The sequence below is a fragment of the Mugil cephalus genome, chromosome 1 (assembly GCF_022458985.1).
Source record: "Mugil cephalus isolate CIBA_MC_2020 chromosome 1, CIBA_Mcephalus_1.1, whole genome shotgun sequence".
Taxonomy (NCBI): Eukaryota; Metazoa; Chordata; class Actinopteri; order Mugiliformes; family Mugilidae; genus Mugil; species Mugil cephalus.
Genome location: NC_061770.1, coordinates 10607118 through 10628822, shown reverse-complemented (window position 1 = coordinate 10628822; position 21705 = coordinate 10607118). Strand labels below are relative to the sequence as shown.

Genomic DNA, 21705 nt, shown 5'->3' with positions numbered 1-21705 from the left:
TCCATGCACGTCCCTAATCCGACCCGCCAGTTAAAAAGGTGCTGCACCTCCTCGGGGGGCTGCAGAGAACGTCTCACTTCCACAAGATACAATCCTCCATCCATCCTCTCTCCCTCATTTTCACTTCAGCTGCAACACAAGGCTCTCTCTGCACTGCTGTTTTCTAAGAAGAGAGGCACAGGCTGTTTCATCCACCATCAAAGTCTCACAGGAAGAATATACATTACCAACAGCGGCCATGAATGGCACAGAAGGACCCAACTTTTATGTCCCCATGTCTAATAAGACTGGGGTAGTGCGAAGCCCCTTTGAGTACCCTCAGTACTACCTGGCTGAGCCGTGGAAGTACTCGCTCGTGGCTGCGTACATGCTGTTCCTCATCATCACTGCCTTCCCTGTTAACTTCCTCACCCTCTTTGTCACTATCAAGCACAAAAAGCTGAGGACACCTCTGAACTACGTCCTGCTTAACCTGGCGGTGGCAGACCTCTTTATGATAGTGGGCGGCTTCACGGTCACTCTCTACACAGCGCTGCATGGATATTTCAGCTTAGGCGTCACCGGCTGCAATATTGAAGGATTCTTTGCCACCTTAGGAGGTAAGAGAAAGAGTTACATGTGAAACAATTTTCCCTGTGGATTCCAACCGACTTTTGTATCCTGCTTTCATTAAATAGAGTTGTTTTGTATTTTTTTTGTGCAATCATCTAAAAACTTTTAAACACATTAATAACAAGTAAGAATGCCGTGTTCATGCTGCATTAACATTTACACCTGCCTCTTTATGTCTAGGGGAGATTGCTCTCTGGTCTCTGGTGGTTTTGGCTATTGAGCGCTACATCGTGGTCTGCAAGCCCATGACCAACTTCCGTTTCGGGGAAAAACATGCCATCGCTGGCCTGGGGTTCACATGGATCATGGCTCTGACCTGTGCTGCTCCCCCTCTCCTCGGATGGTCCCGGTACTGTATGTTTCACTGTCTAGATATGCATGTATGTAGTATTTTGTACTGTTATTTGCACAATGACACATATTAATAATGGTTTTATTTAATTTTTTTTTTTTTTACTAGTGGCACACTTACTCAAAATAGACATATAGTAATATATACTGTATATAATGGTGCTGATAAAAGATTCTTAGATTACCATTGTGTGCGGATGCAGGTACATCCCAGAGGGAATGCAGTGTTCCTGTGGGATTGACTACTACACTCCCAAGCCTGAGATCCACAACACCTCATTCGTCATCTATATGTTTGTCCTCCATTTCTGTATCCCCCTCTTCATCATCTTCTTCTGCTACAGTCGCCTGCTCTGCACTGTGCGAGCGGTAGGAGCACCACTGCCGACACAATATTTATAATCTTTCTTTCTTTCTTTTTTTTTTTTACCTTGCTCTCCTTCACAAGGAGGGAACAGCATCACAGAGTCTCTGGAGATGTGAGGGATTTAGTGGCTCAAGGACACTTCAGGAGGGCAGAGCATTGCCAACATGGCAGCTTATACCCAGGTCCTCTGGCTAAAGGGCAGTCTGCTTCCTCACTGCGTCGCCCTGATGCCCTCATTAATAACATAGCATTTATAAATGCATTAGCAATCGTGAATTGTTAAAATGAGGAGGAATTTTAAATTTAAAATGGCTTTAATGATTTTTTTTAAATTTGCAATATAGATACAATCTGAAATGTGTTGCCTGTGAGGTCCCACCTAAAAATATCAGCTGATTTAGTATTCGCTCCATTTCACTGCTAAATTTAGTCAAAATCCTTTGCACAAGCGCTCAGGAGCAAACAGTAGACACGGAATTACACACAGGGAACACAAAGACACAAAGAGAGGTATAAATTGTATCTTTAGGTTAGTGAGTGTGGTAAACATAAAAATGGACGTATAAGCGGGACTAACGTTTTGCAATGAATTCTGGGTAAATACCGGTTTAAAAATGCTACGCGGAACCATGTTACCATGGAAACGCGGCTCAATGGATAGCAAGTTCGGTTACGTTGTGCTAAGTTAGTCTTGGTGAACGTTGGCTAACTATTTAGCCCTAAAATAAGTCACGTTTTTTGTTAAACTGTTTATTAAGATTTAGTAAGTAGAGAAATTAGGTAATTAATGGACTTACAGTCATCTGTCTATCCGTCTATCTATGATGTGGTCAGGCCGCAGCCCTGCAGCAGGAGTCTGAATCCACCCAGAGGGCCGAGAAAGAGGTGACACGCATGGTCATTGTCATGGTGATCTCCTTCCTGATTTGCTGGGTGCCCTACGCCACCGTGGCCTGGTACATCTTTGCCAACCAGGGGACTGAGTTTGGACCCGTGTTCATGACTGCTCCAGCCTTCTTCGCTAAAAGTGCCGCCCTGTACAACCCAGTCATCTACATCCTGCTAAACAGACAGGTACGTCAACAAAACGACCAGATTTGCTTGTTTTCTGTAAGAGAGAACCTCAGGCAGTATACTGGAGTACCCCTCCACTCTACCGCAATTTAAAGGTAATTATTGTCGACCTTAAACCACTGTATTTATATGACCGCTGCTGCAATTACTCAGAGCATTGTAAATATAATGCTCACAAAATAAGATTCATTTTGGGGTTGTGGCTTCTCTTTACCGTTCAGATGTTTAACTCTTATTGTATCTGCCCCAGATTTGTCCTCTGAACTTCTCTGATTTTATCATTTAAATAACTGGTAGAAGCACAAACAGCTATTAATGGAAAATCTGAACCCATTTTCTTTTCATTCACTGATTATCTCACTTCCCCAAATTTAATCCTATGAATGCTGGAGTATCTAAACCTAAATAAATGATGTGTATCTGAAGTAGCTCGAACTAGCTCCACTTTAACCAGGTACAATGGTGTCAATCTATTGTTAGACTAAATATTATATCATATTTTTTGATACTCCATCATCCTTTTTCTGAAGTAGGATTTTGTTCGCAAGACTTTTAGTTTTAACTGAGCGTTTCGGCGTTCACATGTTAAACTTCTACACTAAATGCTTCTTCTGCCACTGAGCGAAAGTATCATAACTGCGATTCTGACCTTTCGCTTCTTTTGGTCTCCAGTTCAGGAACTGCATGATCACCACAGTGTGCTGTGGAAAGAACCCATTTGGAGACGACGAGGGCGCCCTCTCCAAAACCCAGACTTCATCTGTCTCCACCAGCCAGGTGGCCCCCTCTTAACCTGTGCCCCCCCGACTTCCCCCTCCTTGTCCCATCTGTCCCTGCTCACCTGGGGACCCACCACCGCCAAGCAGTACTGTGTTCTACTGGCCAATTCTCTTGACTTACCTCTCCATTTGTCTTCACTGCGGTGGCTTTTGCGGCGCCTTCAGTGGGAATGACATACTCAAGAGCCAGCATGTGTATTTTAATTCCATTTAATCGTGGGAAGTGTTCAGCTGGTCTCACGGACATCAAAAGGGTGTCTTCTTGGTGGCGATCCAGCTGAACACTTTCCAAGCGCCCCACCACCCAAAATAGCGAAATATAGGTGAACATCTAATCCAGCAGACACTATCAACAGCAACTCTTGTTTAAGTAATCGTTGCAACTACTATATATCCCCACAAACATGCGCTTTAAACAATCAATTTTATGAATGAATAGGTGTAATTATTATGTGGCATTAATTTGTTTAGATGAGTTTTCAGTTCTCTGTCTCTCCTCTTGTCTTTATGGTGATGAAGCGGAGATTATTTGCTTCTTCTCGGTGTCATCCGAGGCATGAGCGTAAACAAATGGACCTGAAAGGAGCCTCTGCGGGAGGAAGGTGCCTCCTGCAAGAAACCGGACTTGCGGTGGATATTTTTGTATTTGAATGGCTGTCAGAATGTCAGCGGGTTCACATAGGAGATATACGGATATTTTCTTGTTCATTGTGTAAAGGCTTGGATTTGTGGAAGTTGTTTTGTGCCCTGCAATAAAAACAAAGCTAAGTGTCTCCACTGCTTTTTCCTGTACGTGATTTTTCATTAGGAACATTTACGGGGCTTTTTCTGAAAAGTTCCAGATGCAGGCTTGTGGGCTTTTGGGTGGAAGGCCAGCGCTTAATGGTTAACAAATGTTAAAATTCACTCTCTGCTATAATGTATTTAGAAATTATGCACCCAGAGTCTTAGTACAATAAATGTCATTATTAGACACTTTAAAATCCTAAATACTGTAATTTATTTCACAAACTCTGACAAGTCATTTGGCATCACAAATACGCTCTCTCCTCTGATTATATTGAGCTTCTTCTTCTTCTTCTTTTTAAATGTAAATTTCCCTCTTTTAAACTGGTCAGAATCCAACATGATATTCATTCATTTACAAGCACACTGATCAACACTTGTATACGGATGCAGCTCTTCCCAGTGAACTACATTACATTTGATTTAATAGATTTCAGTCATTTATATCTTCTTCTCTCCACTCCTCCTCAACCCGTCATCAACCTGCAAAGCACACTGGGACGTATTGTTCAAAGCACCAGAGGAAGTCCGTCGCCCATCTTCATCAAGCACACCTGAGAACAGTGCAGGCTTTAGGAGAATGAGGAGTTCATCATGGGCATACTAATCCTGATGAGAACAGGCCACTTGAAAGCATTATAACACATCTATAAATATTGCTATGGACATTATATTACAGTACAGTGCATCATTGGCTCGTTCCCTTGAGAAAAGGGTTCAGTGCGTTAAGATTGCCACCAGGGCTTACTGTAGGTCCCAGTAAGAGTAAAGACATCCAGAAAAAAAGCCTCTGAGCTCCTACGCCTTCCCTCTAAAGATTAGTTGAGCTAGACTGGAATTCTGTCTCTGTCGTTGGTAAAAGGTTTGGGAAAATTACTTGGCATCCTCGGGTGAGAGGAGGAACGCGTTGCAAATGTGTGACGCTTGAGAGGCAGGTTTAAGTCTTTAGCTCTGATAATTTTCACCCGTGTCAGTCTGCGGGAACGATCTTGACACATACGAAGAACAACTCCTCAGTGAGCGTCATTCCCAAGTAACCACGTCGGCGGGAGGAAGGCAGCTGGCAGCAGAAGGAAGAGACTGGCAGGTTCAGGCTTCGCTGCAGCACTCGTAGATGTTGTCCTCCACGAGGGCGATGACCTGCTCGAACTTGTGGTGCAGCTGAGTGCGACGTGCGGTGGGGTTCGACTCCAGAGCGTTCACCACCTGACCGGAAAGCGGGCAGAAAGGAAAAAAAACACGACTTTCAGTGGCTGTCGAGCATTCATGCGTCTTTCCATCTAGAGAGTGGGAGGAGATCAGCCACCTGCCTGGACTGAGAAAGTCGATCGGCAGAAAGGCAGAGCAGCAGAGGAGCGAGTGGAAGTGCTTCAGCCTCCTCTCCCGCCTTCATGCGTGCCTCCACGCCACAAAAGCTTTTGCTCTTCACATATTTACAAAACCCACATCTGCTCTGTTTTTCATGCCCAATAGTTGTCGCCGTGTCAGTGGGATTTATGGGCTCTTAGCGGCAGTGTGCTACCAGGCAGAGCGAACTGAGCTGGGGCGAGAGAATAGGCAATCAGGGGCCATTCACAGAGCTCTGTGAATCAGAGTCTAAGCCCCTGGCCCACGTCAGTTACAGTAGCATGACAGAGGAAAGCAGCTAAACGGTATTATCATGAGGGTGCTCCATTAAGGCAGAGTCACTACTGACTAAGCCTCTCTAGAGAATAGTCACAGCACCCAGGAAACATGAGGGAGGAATGCAGGGGCTTGAAGAGGGCTAGTTCAAAGAAAAACGGGAGATACCAAGCAGCAACTAAAGTGTCATTAAGCAGATAGAGGTGGTGGGTAAAGAGAAGGTAAACAACACATTGTTTGCTTAAAGTGAAAGGTGTCTGTGGGCTGCGGAGAATTGATTGGACACATTGAATAGGGACTGCGGCTATATAATATAGTCCTTGTCTGATTGCTTTCTTTCTAAACACATTTAACACAATGGAAAAAGGCTACTTAATGCAGATATTTAACCAGAACACTGTGTGACAGGTCACGAGGGTGTCTACAATATGTTGCATCTCTCAACACGACTGATCCTCCATGCTGATACGTCACGCTCCGTTATCCGTCTGCGAAACCTAATACAGCGGGCATGACTGAGGCGCTGTAGCTGCCAAAAGGGGCCAGCCTGAACATTCGAACATATCTAATCCAAATCTGATAACACAAAGACTTTGAAGCAACGTTAAAAAACAAAAAAACAACTCTCACCTGGTTTCTGTATCTCTTGGCATATTTGTAGATCTCGGTCAAGGCGAGGTTGGTGTTGAAGTCGTTTCTGTATTTCTACAGAAGGGACATCAAAATGTGAGATCAGATTAAATTCCAAGAAACAGGACTTGCGTGTAATCACAGGCTTTTGTGGAGCCAGATCTCTAACACACCGTGGCATTTCAAACATTTTACTCACTCGGGACTCCTCGGCCAGGTGAGCGTTCATCTCCTGCTCGCTGAGAGGTGCCATTTCCTGTATCTGCTGGTAGTAGCACTGCACTCGCTTCTTATACTCTGGGATCTCCTTGGCATACAGCAGCTTGTTGGTAGGAGAATCCTGGGCGGGAAAAAAAATGATAAAAACACAACACGTTTTTAATCATGACACTCAAGTCAACACCTATTTTATATTTGGCACCTTTCAGTCATGTACGTCATGGCTCTGTGTGATACCAAAACAAGTCTTGCATGCACATGGCACACCTTCTACAGTGAAGACTGCACTGAAGCAGTGTTTAGTTGTCCTTGTATTGACTTGTCCTGCATTTTTAAGCTAGTTTGTACTAGCAAACTTAGATTTACCTTGACCTCCTGAGACCCAAGCTTTCATTTGGTGTGCATTTTTAATAAACTAGGCATCATCTTTGAGCAGGAATGGTAGAAGTCTTTGAAAAAACAACAATGTCCTCACATGTGGACACTAGGATTATTTAATTAGGTATATTATAAAGCAGTCACCAATGTGTGACAAAATCTAAAACTGTTTTTTTTTTTAATACATGAACATGACTGTGCAAAGACAGAACTGAATGAAGTCCCAACGTCCTCAAACGAGTACTTGCTAATTAGCAAAAATTGCTTATTTGTTAGTCATATCAAACTAGAAACATTAATAAGCATAAATAAGCTTGCTACCACTAGATGACAAACTAAAGCGTGCACAAATGAGGACAATGGGTTTAAATGGAGCAGAATAAGCTGCAAAAAACTTAACGTACCCACATGAGGATGCAGGGTCTCAGGAGGTTAAAGCTACAGTTTCTATTTACCATGCACCCACCTCCTTCACTTACACTTTGACCTTTGACACCCTAGAGGATGTGAACAAACCAAATGGGCTCATGCTTCACAAAGATGCTCCACTTTAATGAGTAATCACTAAATACATTACTCTGTTCCCACATCAGTAAATATTGTCATGGACTCTGAGATAACAATCCAATAACATAAGATGAGATTATCCTTTAATTTATCCAACAATAATAGTTCCCCATCACTCTCCAGACATATTAAAAGAGGCACTAATTTTCCCTACAATGGAATGAGTACTTCTTCCGCCACTGGGGCGTAATACTGCCCCAATAAGTTTAAAATTCAGTCAGAGTGGCTGTTTTTTTTTTCTTTTCTTAATGACTTGATGTAAACCAGCCTAAAGTCAGACAATGGAGGGAGGGAACAGTTTCCTTTCCTCACAACAGGGGACTCGACCAGTCAGAGCCAGAGAAGTAACATTCCAGTCTAAACAACTCTCTCCACAGCCACTCCAGGCTCTCACACTGGTGCTTAGTCAAGCAGGAAGAAAAGTAGTGGGGCTAAAAGGTTGTGGGCATAGTTTGGTTCTAATGTTGACTGCCACTGCGAGCGAGCGTGAGTGGGTGTGCTGTGTGTGTTTGTAGGAGCGGGGAAGGGACAGAGAAAGTAGGACAAGGAGAAAAAAAAGAGTGGGGGTAGAGGGAGGAAGCTACGGCTTTCAGCATCGGCGAAGGCGCTTACAACACACCTTAATATTTCCATGTGTCATGAGTTATTTGTGTCAACTATAGCGCATTTGTTTGTGCGCGTTAAATGTGCTGAGGGACCGAAAGGCTGCAGACACGGTCCCTCCTTCTGATAGGGAACCCTCTCTCTTCCTGTCCACAAGGTCACTTCCTGCTGATTGCCCATCTGCTTGGTAACCCCCCTGTGACCCTGTGGCCCTCCATGTCCTGCACGTTGCCAGATAGGAAGATTTCTGTGGAAACAGCGAGCCGCGCTTAGTTTCCCACCCCTTGCTTACCCCTGCTGCGCTCCCGCTAATTCAGAGCCAGTACCCTTCACTCGCCTTGTCCCGGGGCCATCGCGCACACTCGTACCACAAACAGACGACTGTAAACACTCAAAACGCAGAGCTACAGTGTGACCTACAGGAGAAACCGTGTCCGAATCCTCAAATACAGCGACTCCACAACACGCGCGAAAATGTGTCTCATCATCCATAGGCGTGTGTCTGCCCGTGTGTATTCTCCCTGTGAGTGCACAGGTTTTTTGGCAATGAGCTGAAGAGCATAAATCAGATTGATTCTCTGTGAAAGAGGAGAATTATTTGATGAGTCCTCGGCTCCCTCCAGGGAGGAAGCCAGTCAGAGGGAGACAGGAAGCAGAGCGTGCTCAGGGTCACGGTGTCTGAAGGATGAGACGGATTTGTGAGCAGCCAGGACATTGACATGCAAGCACACACACATAGATGGACAGACAGATAGATAGAGAGATGAACACACACGTGTGCACACGCGCGTGCACATATGCACGGCACACAAAAAAAAAAAAAAGAGATCCCTGGTGCTCATGACCTTGGATCAACCGAATGGGCTGAAATAACATGAGGAGAGGTAGATGGAGCTGACAGGCTGGAGGCTTAGGGATGAGGACTCAACGGGGGGACTCGAGAGGTGTGTGTGTGTGTATATGTTACATAAATACAGTAGATACTCAGAGCTGATAAATGGGTACAGTTTGATAAATCAGACCAGGCAGATGACACAGAGCTGGGAGATGACAGGAGGCAATGATAGAGCGTGAAATGAAAGAGAGAGGTGGGTCAACGTTTGTGTATTTTTGCATATGACGTTTATAGCAATTAACCATAAATCTTGTTAGAAAAAAGAAAAATCTTATTATATTTTGAGGTTTGTGCTGCAGTGACACTTGGGTCCACATGTCCTTTGGAAACAGAGAGCCAGAGGGAGAGACTCACCTTGCCAAGCTGCAGGTCAGAAATGGAGCAGGCATCAATGAAGGCCTGGGCGATGACAGATAGACAGGCGTCCATGTGATCTGTCTTATCAATGTCAAACACAAACTGAGGATTCTTCAGGATGTTCACCCAGAAACGGAGAGGTAAACTGCACAGACGGGGGAGAGATGCACCTTTAAAAATCTTGCACCTGCACGGTAAGGCGGATTAAAGGGAGGGGTGGGGGTAGGGGGTGTAATCGTTTTCAGCCGGCTACCTGTTGGTTTTCCAGATGTGCAGGGTGTCTGGGTCTGTGATGCCACGTTTGTCAGCCTGCTCTTCCAGGAAGTCGAAAAAGTATTTGACGGCCAGAGGGGGGCGTTCTGGAGGGATGCTCAGGATGGCCTGGAAGAGGTCATCCAAGAACTTCTGAAGAGTTCCCTGCGGAGAGAAGGAGGAAACGTGTGCATGAGGGTGCTTTCATGTGACGCAGAAATTTCTAAGTGGAGTTCCATTTTGGACACAAAATAAGGAACAGAAAACAGGAAGATGAGTTTTGTTTTGTAGACGGCAAGTCTCTCTAGTATTTGTGGTTACCTTTGTGGACAACAGGCGCGTCAGGTAGATCTCAGGCAACACTTTCTTGCGATGGCTCTGCCTGTGCGATTTCTTGTTCTCCATCAGCTCATCGTGAGGTAGGACCTGGAAAACCAAAGGCCAGCTTCAGCAGTGAGCGCCGTCATGAGTAGCTAAATGAAAGCGCTATTGTCTGCGCCGTATGAGTTATCGCGGGGGAATTTTCTGGTTTTCGCATTCGACACATGATCCAGAAACCACATAGGGGTATTTTGAAGCGATGAATTAAATGCAGAATTAGGGAAGCGATGGGAGTTAGGAAATTCTCAAGGTTTTCTTTGGTTACTGTATACAGGATCACGTTTCAGACTTGCTCATACAAGTCTAAATATGGGTGGGGGAAAGAAGAAGAAGAAGAAGCAGTAAAATGTCCACCTACTTGTGTTAAAAGGGGGACTACAGGACTGTCCTGTAAAACTAACTATTCACCCGGCAAATTGTGTTCCAAGGAACTCATTATTCTAAAGTCAAAGGGCCCATATCTTGCCTGACGTTTATAAAAGAGCTTAAGCAGCATTAGTGCTGTCATGTCCCCTCAGCAGCTTTCCTTTTCACCTCCCATCACCCCCATTCTCTCCGTTTGTCAGGCCTGCTCGGGGCTGACTAACAACGGCGCACTCAGAAAAACCCCTGGAAATAAACTCGGACGTTCTGATTACCTACGGGGAGCTACTCACCAAGTGTACATACTTCTCGGTATCCAGATCTTTGACTAAAGAGAAGGAGACAAAAAAAAAAAAAAAATGACATATAGCATGAAACAATGTGCAATCAGCAAGGTGGAGACCTGAGAGAATAAGAGGAGACAGAGGGAGGGAGCACAGAGGAGTGTGACAGATAGGAGCAAGAGAAAGAGAAGATTGACAGGAGAGCAAGGGAGATAGAGTGCATGCAAGAGGAGAAAGTGATTAAGGTGGACTGTGGGCCGGTAGGGGAGGGGAGCTGTCTGAGGGAATGAAAGAGAAAGATTACGAGTGAAAGGAAAGAGAAAGGAGAGAGATTAGCCAAGACAGACACACAGGGTCCGTGATTGGTTCTGGAGCCGGTGTAATGAGATGGTAATGCTCGGGCCAACGCTGGGAAAAAAAACGCATTAAACATTGGCGGTTTATATATAGATCTAAACGCAAACACGGTCACACGCATGCACGCCGAGATACGACTACAATGTGGATACGTGTTCAAACACAAGCAGGAATACAGGCACCAAGGCAAATACAGTAAATAATTGTACACACACAATGGAAAAAGCAATGGCAGGCATCTGCTGTAGACACACAAACAGCCACATAGTGAGTGCCTTCTCATTACAGCCTGGTCTGCCAGAGATGCTCCAGCCCAGCGGGCCTCGGTCCAGACCCTCAACGCTGATCACAGGCAGGCAGGACAGTGTTTCATATTAGCCAGGGAGCACTACAGGCTCATAACACCCCTTGATGCTTTGAAGTGGGAGCCAGGTTCGGACCATATAAGCCTATTTTTGGCTCGGTATGAATGAGAGGAGAGGCTTTGATGGACAGAGCCAGCACAGAACTGAGCTCTGGTCTGGTACTGATTACATAAGGTATCCCCCAGACAGGACGGACAAGCCCATTAAAGGCTGAATGTAAACCCATCTGTCAACAGGCACTGGTTTCTTTTTTATTCTCAGTTGAGGTCGGACCGCATTGTTCCCACAAGCCGACACTTTCCTAATAGAATAATGACGAGGAAGAGCTCTGAATGAAGCGGTAGCTTCGCTTTTTGTGTTCTGATTTATTAGGCGCGAGTGTGTTTAGATGACCGCTGTGTCTTTCGGGGACCGGCGGGTATGCGGTTTCGTGGGTGTTTACATGTGCGTATCATGTTCCCGCGACTGGCCAAGCATGTGCCGCGTCCCGTGATTGAGTGGCTGTGTGTATTTATCCAAGTGTGGGTGACACAGAGGCGAGGAGTGGGTGCGTTTGTAGGTGACGTACCTCTCCCAATGGTGTTCTCTTTCTTGTCTTGCATGCTCATGGCCAGCGATGCCCCCTCTGGGATCTGAAAAAGAAGAAAGAGGAGGGAGAGAGGGAAGAAGGAGAGAGAAGAGAGAGGGGGGGTGGGGGGGGGGCAGAGGGCACAAGGTCAGGGGTGAGCTGAGGTGCAGCAGAACAGCATCATTAAGCCTGCCCTCAAGGGTGGTGTGGTGCTGAGAGGTGCTTTGTATTTGTGTACGGGCCTGCGTGCATACGGAGCGGGGGCGAGTTTGCGGGAGCCTGGCTGGGCTCATTAAAGTCAACCCGCAGTGAAATGGATTGAACAGCCTTGCCATTGAACCCAGACTGTCGGTACACGGCGCAGCTCGCCCCGTTCACAGCTCTGTCCCAGTGGCTCAGCGAAAACTAAACAGGGCACTTAACAAGTACAGGTAACGTGTCAAAGGTCGGGAGCCGCTCATCTGTTCACCCCGGCGCAAAATGAACGCAGACTTAAGCAAACACAGTCGGACCGGCGCGTGACTGTGGGCCACTGTTAGCACGGACAGAAAGTAAATTCAAAAAGAGTTTCGATGATGAACTTTTTCAACGCTCATTATATTCAAATTTTCAACATTTTCGCTGCATTGATGCCTTTCTAACGATGGCGAAGTCTTTGTTAACATTTTACTCCCGTCTGCACAAACAAGTGTCCGATCATCAAGAGTGGCATGCAACATTTATTTATTATTTTTATATATATAACTAAATAAAAGTGCTCGGCCCAGTCCATTTTAAACTGCTGTTACTAAAGACAACAACATAAATCATTTAAGGCTCCCTCCACTCAGAAATGTGTTTGCTTATTGTTACTTCAGTTGGATGTCTGACCTTTTTGACCCATAGTGTAGAAAGATTTACGAATATGCTGAGATTAGCTTTATCCGAAGGGGGAAAATTTCTCTGCTGCGCAAATCATTGAGAGCCAATTATGGTAAAATATTTCACTAAAAGTGTGAAAGGAAAGTTGGTCCATCCAGGACACATAAAGTGGGAATGGACTTGGAAGAGGTAGACATCTGGTGTGTAGAAGTTAAACATTTTCATAGACTCTGGGTTGATAAATGAGGAGGAACGCAGTTAATAATTAACATTTTTCTCTCTCTAATGGCAAAAATGATTCCATGTTTCTAAAGACAAGGTCTCTGAGGGTCTCCATATTCAGGCAACTTCATCTAAACTATCTTTCAAGTTGGAAGCAACTTCATAAACCATTTCCCATGTTAAAATTGGAGGTGTCTGATCACTTCTTAACGTATACCACCACTTAAACCCACTTAGGGCAGGGATTAGCCGCGTCCCTCTATCTTTTAACGATTAGAGCGTCTCACCCTCTTTGCGTCCGCCGCCTTCCCCGAACGACCTTCAAGTGTGAGCTTTCAGAAGAGCTGTAAACACATTTGTCTTCTCATGTGGAAAAAAGTGCCACGCCGCAAAGATACATCTAGACCAACCAGCCCCTAAACTGTCCTGAGATGCACATGCCGTTAATTAGCAAGCACCTCGTTTGAGAGCGCCATTATTTTGTATTCGGTTGTTAAAAAAAAAAAAAAAATACAATCTGTTACGGCGACGCTGCAGTAAATGATGCGTGCGATGAGAAGCACAGCGCAGCATCACAAACAGATATGCCAGCTAAAAAGTGCAGACGTCTACACACACACACGCGGAGCATCGTCTCTCCCGTGGACAGCCAGGACGGTGGGGTTAATAACCCCGCTGTTACTGTTACAAGATCAGGGATGTACAGATCGCACCAATACACACGCACACACACACATACACACACACACACACCTGGTAATGGAAGACTGTGTTGAGCTTCTTTCGACCATCCTCCATCAACGAGGAGTTGTCCAGGTCCTGAAGAAGCTTACTGTTGCTGCCAGAGTCAAACCACTCTGGAAGAAAGAAAACGCAGAGACGGAGAAAAGGTGTTAGACAGTTTCCCCCTAAATTAGGAAAAGAATATGCGAGACAAACGGCAGCCGGGCTCTAACTCCCTGTGTCACGACCTGTGGAAATATTCCCGGGCCATTAATCAAATCAGCTCTGCAGGCTCCACAGCTTTTGAAAGCAATAACTCTTTGTGATTATGACTGTACACTCTCCTCGATGCATTCTGTCATTTATTATATTGCAGCCTCAGGTTAGCTGAGCTTCATGAGAGGAATTGACCTTTTGCAAAGGAGATTACTATATCTTGGAGGGCTGGGGAGGGGGAGAGGATGAAAATAATCAGAGAAAATGTGCTCTTACCCAGGTCTACATCCTCCGCTCGGGGCCACTGGGAGAATGGCAGGTTTTTATAAAAGGCTTCTATGATTTTTTCCTTAACCTGGCAGATTGTGTCAGTATTCATGACCCTGACTGACAGTGAGTCCATGCCGCAGCCCTGGAAGGACACGTTGATGTTCTGCAAAAGCAAACAGGGTACGAAACGCTCGGTGAGAATGTTTTGAGTCGAACGAAACTGCCGCCACCTTAGCTGAAAGTTTCATTTCTGACGGAGGAGGGAGTGCAGCTTACCTGTGGCTTGGCCTCAATATTCTCACGGAGCAGCCACTCCTCGTTGAGGGTGTAGCGGGCCTTCCCCGTGATGGCGTCTATGGAGCCCTTGTTGATCTGCTGCTTGATTGCACACAGCAGCAGGAAGAAGGGCTCACCCACAGTTTCCTAAACAGGGTCACAACGGTGGAGTTAAAAAAATCAGAGCTGCGGTATTTCTTGATGAATCATTACCTCCCTTATTCCTCCTCCTTTTCCATCGTCACCTTGAGGTAGCTGTACATGCAGATGGACATCCAGTTGGTCAGCATTTTCTCCACGACGGACTCCGTGCGCCGCAGCATCAGTTTGGGGTTCTTGGAAGCCGAGGCGTCGATCAGGTCCACCAGCAGGTCTTTCATGATGCTGGTGTAGTACTCGAGCTTTCCATGGAGGGCGATGGTGAGCAGGGACGCCAGGCTGCATCTGGGAGGGTGAGAAAACATATTAGCGGAAGAGACAGATGAGCAAAAACATGCTCCCGCAAACATGCCCTGTCAGTGTGTGGTCAGCGGAGGTCTAAAAATAGCCACGCTACAGAAACAACAACAGCATTTAGCCCTCCCCACAGCACCTGTGACAGCAGAGCCAAATAAAAGCCTGATCTAATGCAGGGTGTGTCTGAGTCAGTAAATCCAGAGGTGCAGGGGATTTCCCTAACAAAGCCCCTTTAATCCAGCAGAAGGAGGCTACATCAGTCAGTAAGTGCTGACGCTGTGGCGGGACGGGGATGTGGTCTTGCTTCTGGCATTTGTCTCCTGGTACACAATGACTAGTTGGTTTTAGGACATCAGGACCACAACAGCTACACTGATAGATGGCTGAGTATTCACAAAGCTGGTGAACCACAGTTTTCAGTATTTATTTTTGTGCCGTTTGCACCAGTTACAGACAGACACTGGGAAAAAATATAGCTGTGCAATAGCTTCTTTTTTTTTTTTTCCCAGAAAACAAGGCTGTCACGGAGGCAACGGGATTTTTAGTGTTGAGGCTTTTTGGAAAACCCCTCACTGAACGGAGGACACAGATTCACAACACAGACCTGACACCTGTCCCCTTTACACCTTAAGACAGGAGCCTCTGGCCGTTAATGGGTCCTCAGAGTGCCACTCAGCGGGGAAACAAAACAGGATAAAAACATATTCTTCCAGTTACATGTGACCGTTACAGACCTTAGTCACGTGAGTCTCAGGTGGGCACCACCCACAGACATCCTAAGTTTCTATCAGTCGCTTAGTGCGGAAGAAGTTACTTGGAGGGAACCAAGTCAAGTTTGGTTATAGTTTGTGTTGATACGAGCCTGAAAAGTGTTTCAAATAGGTTTGCTTATTTACAGCCATAAGAAATTACACAACATGGTATGGAGCAAAAATAAAGAAAAAAAAAAAAGAAACATGAGCAACACAGCAAAGTCGTGTTTGTGAACATTTGACAAATGACTAATGTTTATTTCTGCTGTAAAGTAATTTAGTCTAAGAGGACTGACTCACTATTTCGGTCGTGCGTCGAGTATTTTGTTGCCTCTTGGCACTGCTTCGGTTTACATAGTTTACTGAGAAACATGTTCAGCTACTAAATCTTCCACTGAGTTCCTCACCAAGTCAGAAATCTAAACCTTTTACTTTAGCTGTTGTTAATGTAAACGTGTAGATTTTGGCCAATTTAAAAACACCCTCCGACACAATGAAGTCTGACACATGGCCACAGACACTAATTAAAGTTTCTTAACAGAGGCGTATAGTGGAGCGGTTACCTGTCTCGTACAGCAAAGTCCTTCTGCTGCTCCAAGGCGTGGACAAACGTGATGAGGAAGTGCTTGTTATTGAGCAGAGTGGAGAACAGAGTGATGCCCTCTTCTATGTTGGGCCGTGTTGTGTCGGTGGCCTGATGACAGAAGGAGGGGATGATACAGTTACTTCGCTGCGTGATTTCACCCTAACCGGATTACCTGCCGCACCCTCCTTAATCTATTTCACCACCTTGTGCGTCGAGCGACCTACTGCGTCTCTCTACCTCATCTATTCCCTCTGCTTCTCCGGTCACCTCCCTCTCCGGTGCGCTCCCGTCCCTTTCCCCGCGCGGCGACTGTCCCTAAATGTGCCGAGTCGACTTAATGAGCGCGGCCTAGCTAGCTACAGTAACGGGTGCGACTAAGCAGCAGCGTGATGAAGTCTTCCCTCTGGACTGCAGCCATATGGTGTGGTTTGCAGCCTGACAGAAGGAGAACAGGGGCGTCCATTAAGATAAATGCCCGCCTGTGAGATTTATTTGCTGTGACCTGGAAAACACTTCCCGGGAAGACGATGTGGATCCAAGGCACTTCATCACCGTTAGACAGGCTCCCCCGGCTGCCGACCCAAAACTAGCGGCGCAATCTTTACCTTCCCTCGCTCTAACGTGCGCGCACACACACGTGTGCGTGCGTGTGAAAGCCCATGCCCCCTCTCCCACTCTCTTTATAACTCTCACTCCCGTCTACCCCTACACACACACACACACAGCTAGAGGTGTATTTCAATGGAAAGCGTGGTGTTTGGCCGTCCAATGAGCGAGTGGGAAGTGTGTCAACAACCTGACATCAACTTGGTGGGCAGCGTGTTGTTTGGCAAGCTGATTTTTTTTTTTTTTTGTCTCACTCATTAGAAGCCACTCAGTGACATGCATTAGTATTCATACGCTCGCACTCGACAGCACGCGAGCCACACTGACATTCTCCACACATTACGGCACCCGAACAAAGGAGAAAAGGAGAAGAGTACGCTTTTCTTTTTACTACCCTCACCGTGAAACCATAATAAGTTTCAGCGTGACCCAGTTGAGAAACAAGGCAGTGAGAAATGAACCAAATCAAGCTTCTCTGGCAGAAGAAAACTTAACCCTAATGGCTTAACCCTTCACCTGCCAGTCCTGCAGCAGTGGGTGGGTCTCTGGCAGCGCTCGAGGGCCCAGGCCATCATTCTCGTAGACGGGCTGGACCAGGCTCTTCTCGTAATCTGAGCACATCTGAAACACACATAAACAACACGCAGGAAAAATGTCACACAAACTCCGCTCAAGTTATAAACACAGGAAGATGGATAGACAGGAAAAGAGCTGGCCCTTGGACGTCGTGGTGAGTTTGCAGTCTGGAACCAAAGGACAGAGTTTCTTAAATAGGCCTTGAGTGACCATGAAAAGGAAACATGACACCGTGACACAAAACGTCGTGATCCCTAATGGGTTTGGAGATAAAGCGACGCGGAGCTAAAAAGCAGCCTTTCAACAGTCATGTCATTTCGGACAGCTGCTTTTGGCTCGTATGCTAATTGCGCACCGGGTCTAACACAGTTCCGCGCGTGGGTAATCTCACACGACCAGAAGCTCCTGTGGAGAAACAAGAGCGAGAAGGGTCATGAGTGGAGTGTTTGCTGTCTTAGCAAAAAAAAGTGTGGAAAGACGATGCTGCGGGGGGGAGTTTGGGCAATAATTTGTGTTTCCCTCCATGCATATTTTCAACACTCCCTCCTTCTCAAAAAAGAAAGAAACAATGTCCACTGCAACCAGCATGGCTGCTGTTGCATAAGACCATTTATGCTTGCACAACAGAGTGGGTGTGCGAGCGGAGTAAATAGTGTGTTTTGAGAAATCAGGGAAAGTTTTTTTTTCGTGTCTCTGTGCCCGCCATTGTTCCGTCTCCTTGAAAGTCCAAACCTGTGGTTGGAAGACAAAGCCTGCTGAGCAGTGCCTGTCTGAATTGGTGGAAAAATACCCACCCACAGATAGACCCGCAGTCTACCTTCGGGGTGGAACGCACATCAGGAAAACGCTTACCTATAGAGAACACATTAGCTGTCCTGCAGGGTGCCTGACTGAGCTGCACTCCGCTAGACGCGCGTTTAAAAGTTCCAAGGTGAATTTTTATCCTGCATATTACAAGCGGTGGGAAACGTGAAATGGGACACGCGGGGGGAAAAAGTATTAAAACCCCAGAGAGAAAAATAGTATTGTCAGTCTGCCAGTTAAAATCAGATAACGGGGAAAAATGCGGTTTCTCACCTTGGGGAAGAACGTGCGCGTGACAAACTGTTTGTACTCCAAAAAGGGGATGCCCTGGCTGCGATTCAGCTCCTTGGTCAGGTCAGTCATGTCTGTCTGCAGCTCTGCAAAGCCTGAAAGTACAAAAAAAAATTTAAAAAGAGAAACACCCAGAAGGGATTTGACTCAGAGAAACCATTTTTCATCCGCAGTTGCATTTCAATTCTCCTTTCTGAGTAAAACAAGTGACTGTGTCAGAGGTAAACATCAGTTTGTCCCAGGCTGCTTAAAGCATCTGGCTGATTTCAAAGGAGGGGAGTTTAAATCACAGAATTGTCTCACATGATTTCTCAGATCTAGTGTCATGTCGTGGTTGAATACTAAATATAGAAAAGCACTAATCCTCTGATCTTTTTTTCCTTTCCCATTCTCTCTGCCAGATTGCGCAGCCCATCACGGCATGCAGGCAAATATTTACCAAACGGCAATCAGAGCAGCCAAATCCTGTCTGCAGCTCTTATCCAAAACATGTGTGCGGGCCGAGGTTTCCATGCAGAAACAGTATCAGCGCGTCCCGACACCGACTCCAATCCGCATGCTAATATTGTAGCCACTTTATTGGATAAGCGTGTACCAGCGGAGGATAATGTTCTGGCCTAATGAGACGTTGGAGATCTCTTTACGGAAAAGTGCTTCCTGTCGCGGGATGAGAGACGTATTTGGGTTACAATGGCAGTTTCTTCAGACTGTGTTTGCGCAGAAAGCGGGGAATACAAGACCGGAGGGATTTAAAACATATTTCATTACTCCTCCAGGTTATTTATCCTCCTGCTCACTAAAGCGTCCTCGAAACCACCAGTCAGTTCACACCCTCAGTTCCAGATTAGATGCAGCAGGCCCCAATACCTAACCTCCCCTCTGCCTTAGTGCCGAGACAAATAACAAAGCCCTCCCATTAGAGTAACCTGGAATATGTCTATTTCCCATCTTCTTATACTCCCCCTCCGCCTGTTTTTATCACATCTTTCGTCTCGGCAGAATTACCCCACGCTTTGTGCACACTCACCCTGAACTCGGCCACAAATCTATCTGTGTCCTCTGACTAAATAACCTCTCCTCTCCCTCCCACGCTTCTGCTTTTCCTCAGCCTCACGGCCCTCACTCCCGCTCCTATCGCTTCCTCCCTCCATTTCTCTTTCTCTATCCGCCCCCCCCTCCCCACCCTCCATCTCCGTACCATAAATCTGGGCGCTCAGACGCCGAGTGGCCTTCGCATGGCTTTACTTTAATGCCCTGGACGCGCACGCATGTACACGCGGACGCAGAACCACACCGACCTTGTTCCTATAGAGTAGACGGAGCAAAGGCGATGTGGCCGCTCATTGCTTCTGTGTGTGACTGATCGCTTGTCAGACGCCGTGTTTTATGAGTCAAGCGTAGTAGGCACAGATCTGTCAACTGTTGTACCTCCCTCCCACTTCAGACGAGAGAAACTCCAAAATAAATACACATTTTCGACGCGCACGCAGACACAAAGGCACGGGCAAATATGTGGTCAATATTTCCGTCTTCCAGCGTTGACATTTTTCATGCCAGTCAGACAGAAAACATCATTTGTGGCCAAAATGACTCTGATAGCAAAGCTGCTACAAAAGCAAAGGGGTGTGTGTGTGTGTCTCTGTGTGTGTGTGTGTGTGTGTCTGTGAGTGCATGTGTGCGTTCTTCTTCTAAACACACCTTTACGAATCTCCTCTCTGATCTGGGACTCCATCTCTTCCATTTGGAGAAGGGTTTTCTGCCAGTAGCGCTCTGCCCTTCGGCTCTTTGTGCAGTACACCACGAGAGCTGAGAAAAACAGAGACGAGCGAGAAAAACAAAATGCACGGTTTATACGTTTTCGAGCCAAACAACTGTTATCACAACATCCGTGTAACAGAACAATGGTGTCAAAATCAGTCTCAAAGGTCCTGGATCTATGGACAGATTCTTCAGAAATGTTTGAGAGTCACCTTTTTGAGCGTGTGAAATATATATATATATAGGTTTTTGTTCAAACGTGTAAATAAAATTTGTTGACAAATTATTTCAGCAGTTATGTCACACCTACAAAGTCTGGCAAGACTAAAAAAAGGGGGTTTGTGAATATCGGAGAACACATTCCAAGCAGGAAATGGTGTGAAAATCCACACTAACACCAATTTTCACCCATACACCTGCCCTGCAGACACACTTCCATAAAGATTAGGCTGCACTACACACACACAAACACACACACATAAGTCCACAGGCAACCGAGCAGACAGCAGTGAGAGGAACAATGGGGTCTTTGTGTTCTGGATACCGAGGAAGGATAAAGCAGGTGCGGGAAACTATAAGCCCCAAATTCTTTTTATCTGTTCCACATCTGGAGCGTCCGTTGCTGTAGCAGCCACACATCCGTCATGTGCTGTAAGTATGTGTACACAACCTACCCACGGTGCAGAGGAGCAGCAGCACACAGCACACCACAATGGACACCACGATGGCCAGTTCGCTGCCCCCGAGCTGCACTTTGGCGATGGTGTGGTGGAAGTTCCCCACTTGCACCTAGAAAGAGAAAACAGTTTTATAGCTCATCTCCATGTGTCTCGTCATGTCACGCATTCATTACTTTTGTTTTCATTTAAAGACGCGGCAGTTTGCACGTAGTGATGAAGTCAGAAAGACGTATGACTAACTCCAGTTCTAGGAAATGAATTATAAATCCTTCTGATCGCTGACAGCTCAAATCGGCCACAAAGGTTATTGTGAACAATAAACAAATAAAAAAACAACTTAGGTCTTTATACATCCATCCAGAAGAAGTCACAAGACATGAAATGCATTTCAACTTGGGCCTCAAGGGGACGGTTTGGCTTCTTTGAAGTGGGGCCGAAGCCTTTAAATCAATCTGTTCTCTCAAAAGCCGTCGACAAAAAAAGGCAAATTAACCTTGAAAGCGCATGAGTTGGTGGTCCACCGCCGCTTTCATCAGTTATTGTAGTTTGTTTGTGTTATCGTGCGACTTTGGTGTTTCAAATTAGCATCCGAGTTAATGTGTTAACATGCTAAAGTGCGTACAGCTGTAGACCAGCCACTCCCCTGCTCTGCAGGGTAAAATGAGGCTTCGGCTCCCAGTTAAAAAAAGGGCTGACTGACAGCTAGGGAAAACCGTGATTATATTCTAAAAATAGCAATTAAACTTATATAGATTTCTTTACGGTGGGCCTTGTTTAGGTGGCTGGTGAAGGTAATACTTCAAAGAAACCAAACCAT

General features: G+C 46.0%; 2 protein-coding genes across 2 annotated transcripts in view; one reads left to right on the top strand and one right to left on the bottom strand.

Moving 5' to 3' along the window:
• The first annotated feature begins 77 nt into the window (after positions 1–77).
• Positions 78–3956, top strand: LOC125019353 (rhodopsin-like). The gene is made up of 5 exons (XM_047604108.1): positions 78–599; positions 793–961; positions 1167–1332; positions 2165–2404; positions 3077–3956. Exons 1-5 carry the CDS (start codon positions 239–241, stop codon positions 3194–3196), a joined length of 1056 nt encoding a protein of 351 aa, XP_047460064.1. The 5' UTR covers positions 78–238; the 3' UTR covers positions 3197–3956.
• Positions 3957–4159: 203 nt separating this feature from the next.
• Positions 4160–21705, bottom strand: part of plxnd1 (plexin D1) — a 59189-nt gene continuing 41643 nt past the window's right edge. Inside the window, exons 20-36 of the mRNA XM_047604096.1 lie at positions 20883–20997; positions 20149–20256; positions 18433–18545; positions 17296–17400; positions 16151–16281; positions 14625–14823; positions 14380–14526; positions 14110–14266; positions 13648–13751; positions 11812–11875; positions 10531–10565; positions 9815–9919; positions 9495–9658; positions 9239–9386; positions 6422–6562; positions 6223–6297; positions 4160–5175 (exon numbers count right to left, since the gene is read on the bottom strand). Coding sequence (XP_047460052.1) covers positions 5059–5175; positions 6223–6297; positions 6422–6562; positions 9239–9386; positions 9495–9658; positions 9815–9919; positions 10531–10565; positions 11812–11875; positions 13648–13751; positions 14110–14266; positions 14380–14526; positions 14625–14823; positions 16151–16281; positions 17296–17400; positions 18433–18545; positions 20149–20256; positions 20883–20997 — 2028 coding nt within the window. The 3' untranslated portion in view covers positions 4160–5058. The remainder of the gene's footprint in view (positions 5176–6222; positions 6298–6421; positions 6563–9238; positions 9387–9494; positions 9659–9814; positions 9920–10530; positions 10566–11811; positions 11876–13647; positions 13752–14109; positions 14267–14379; positions 14527–14624; positions 14824–16150; positions 16282–17295; positions 17401–18432; positions 18546–20148; positions 20257–20882; positions 20998–21705) is intronic.

Coding starts and splice junctions, on each gene's coding strand:
- LOC125019353 (XM_047604108.1), top strand. CDS start 239: ATGAATGGCACAGAAGGACCCAACTTTTATGTCCCCATGTCTAATAAG. Junction 1,333..2,164: donor TGCTCTGCACTGTGCGAGCG/GTAGGAGCACCA, acceptor TGATGTGGTCAG/GCCGCAGCCCTGCAGCAGGA. Junction 2,405..3,076: donor ACATCCTGCTAAACAGACAG/GTACGTCAACAA, acceptor TTTGGTCTCCAG/TTCAGGAACTGCATGATCAC.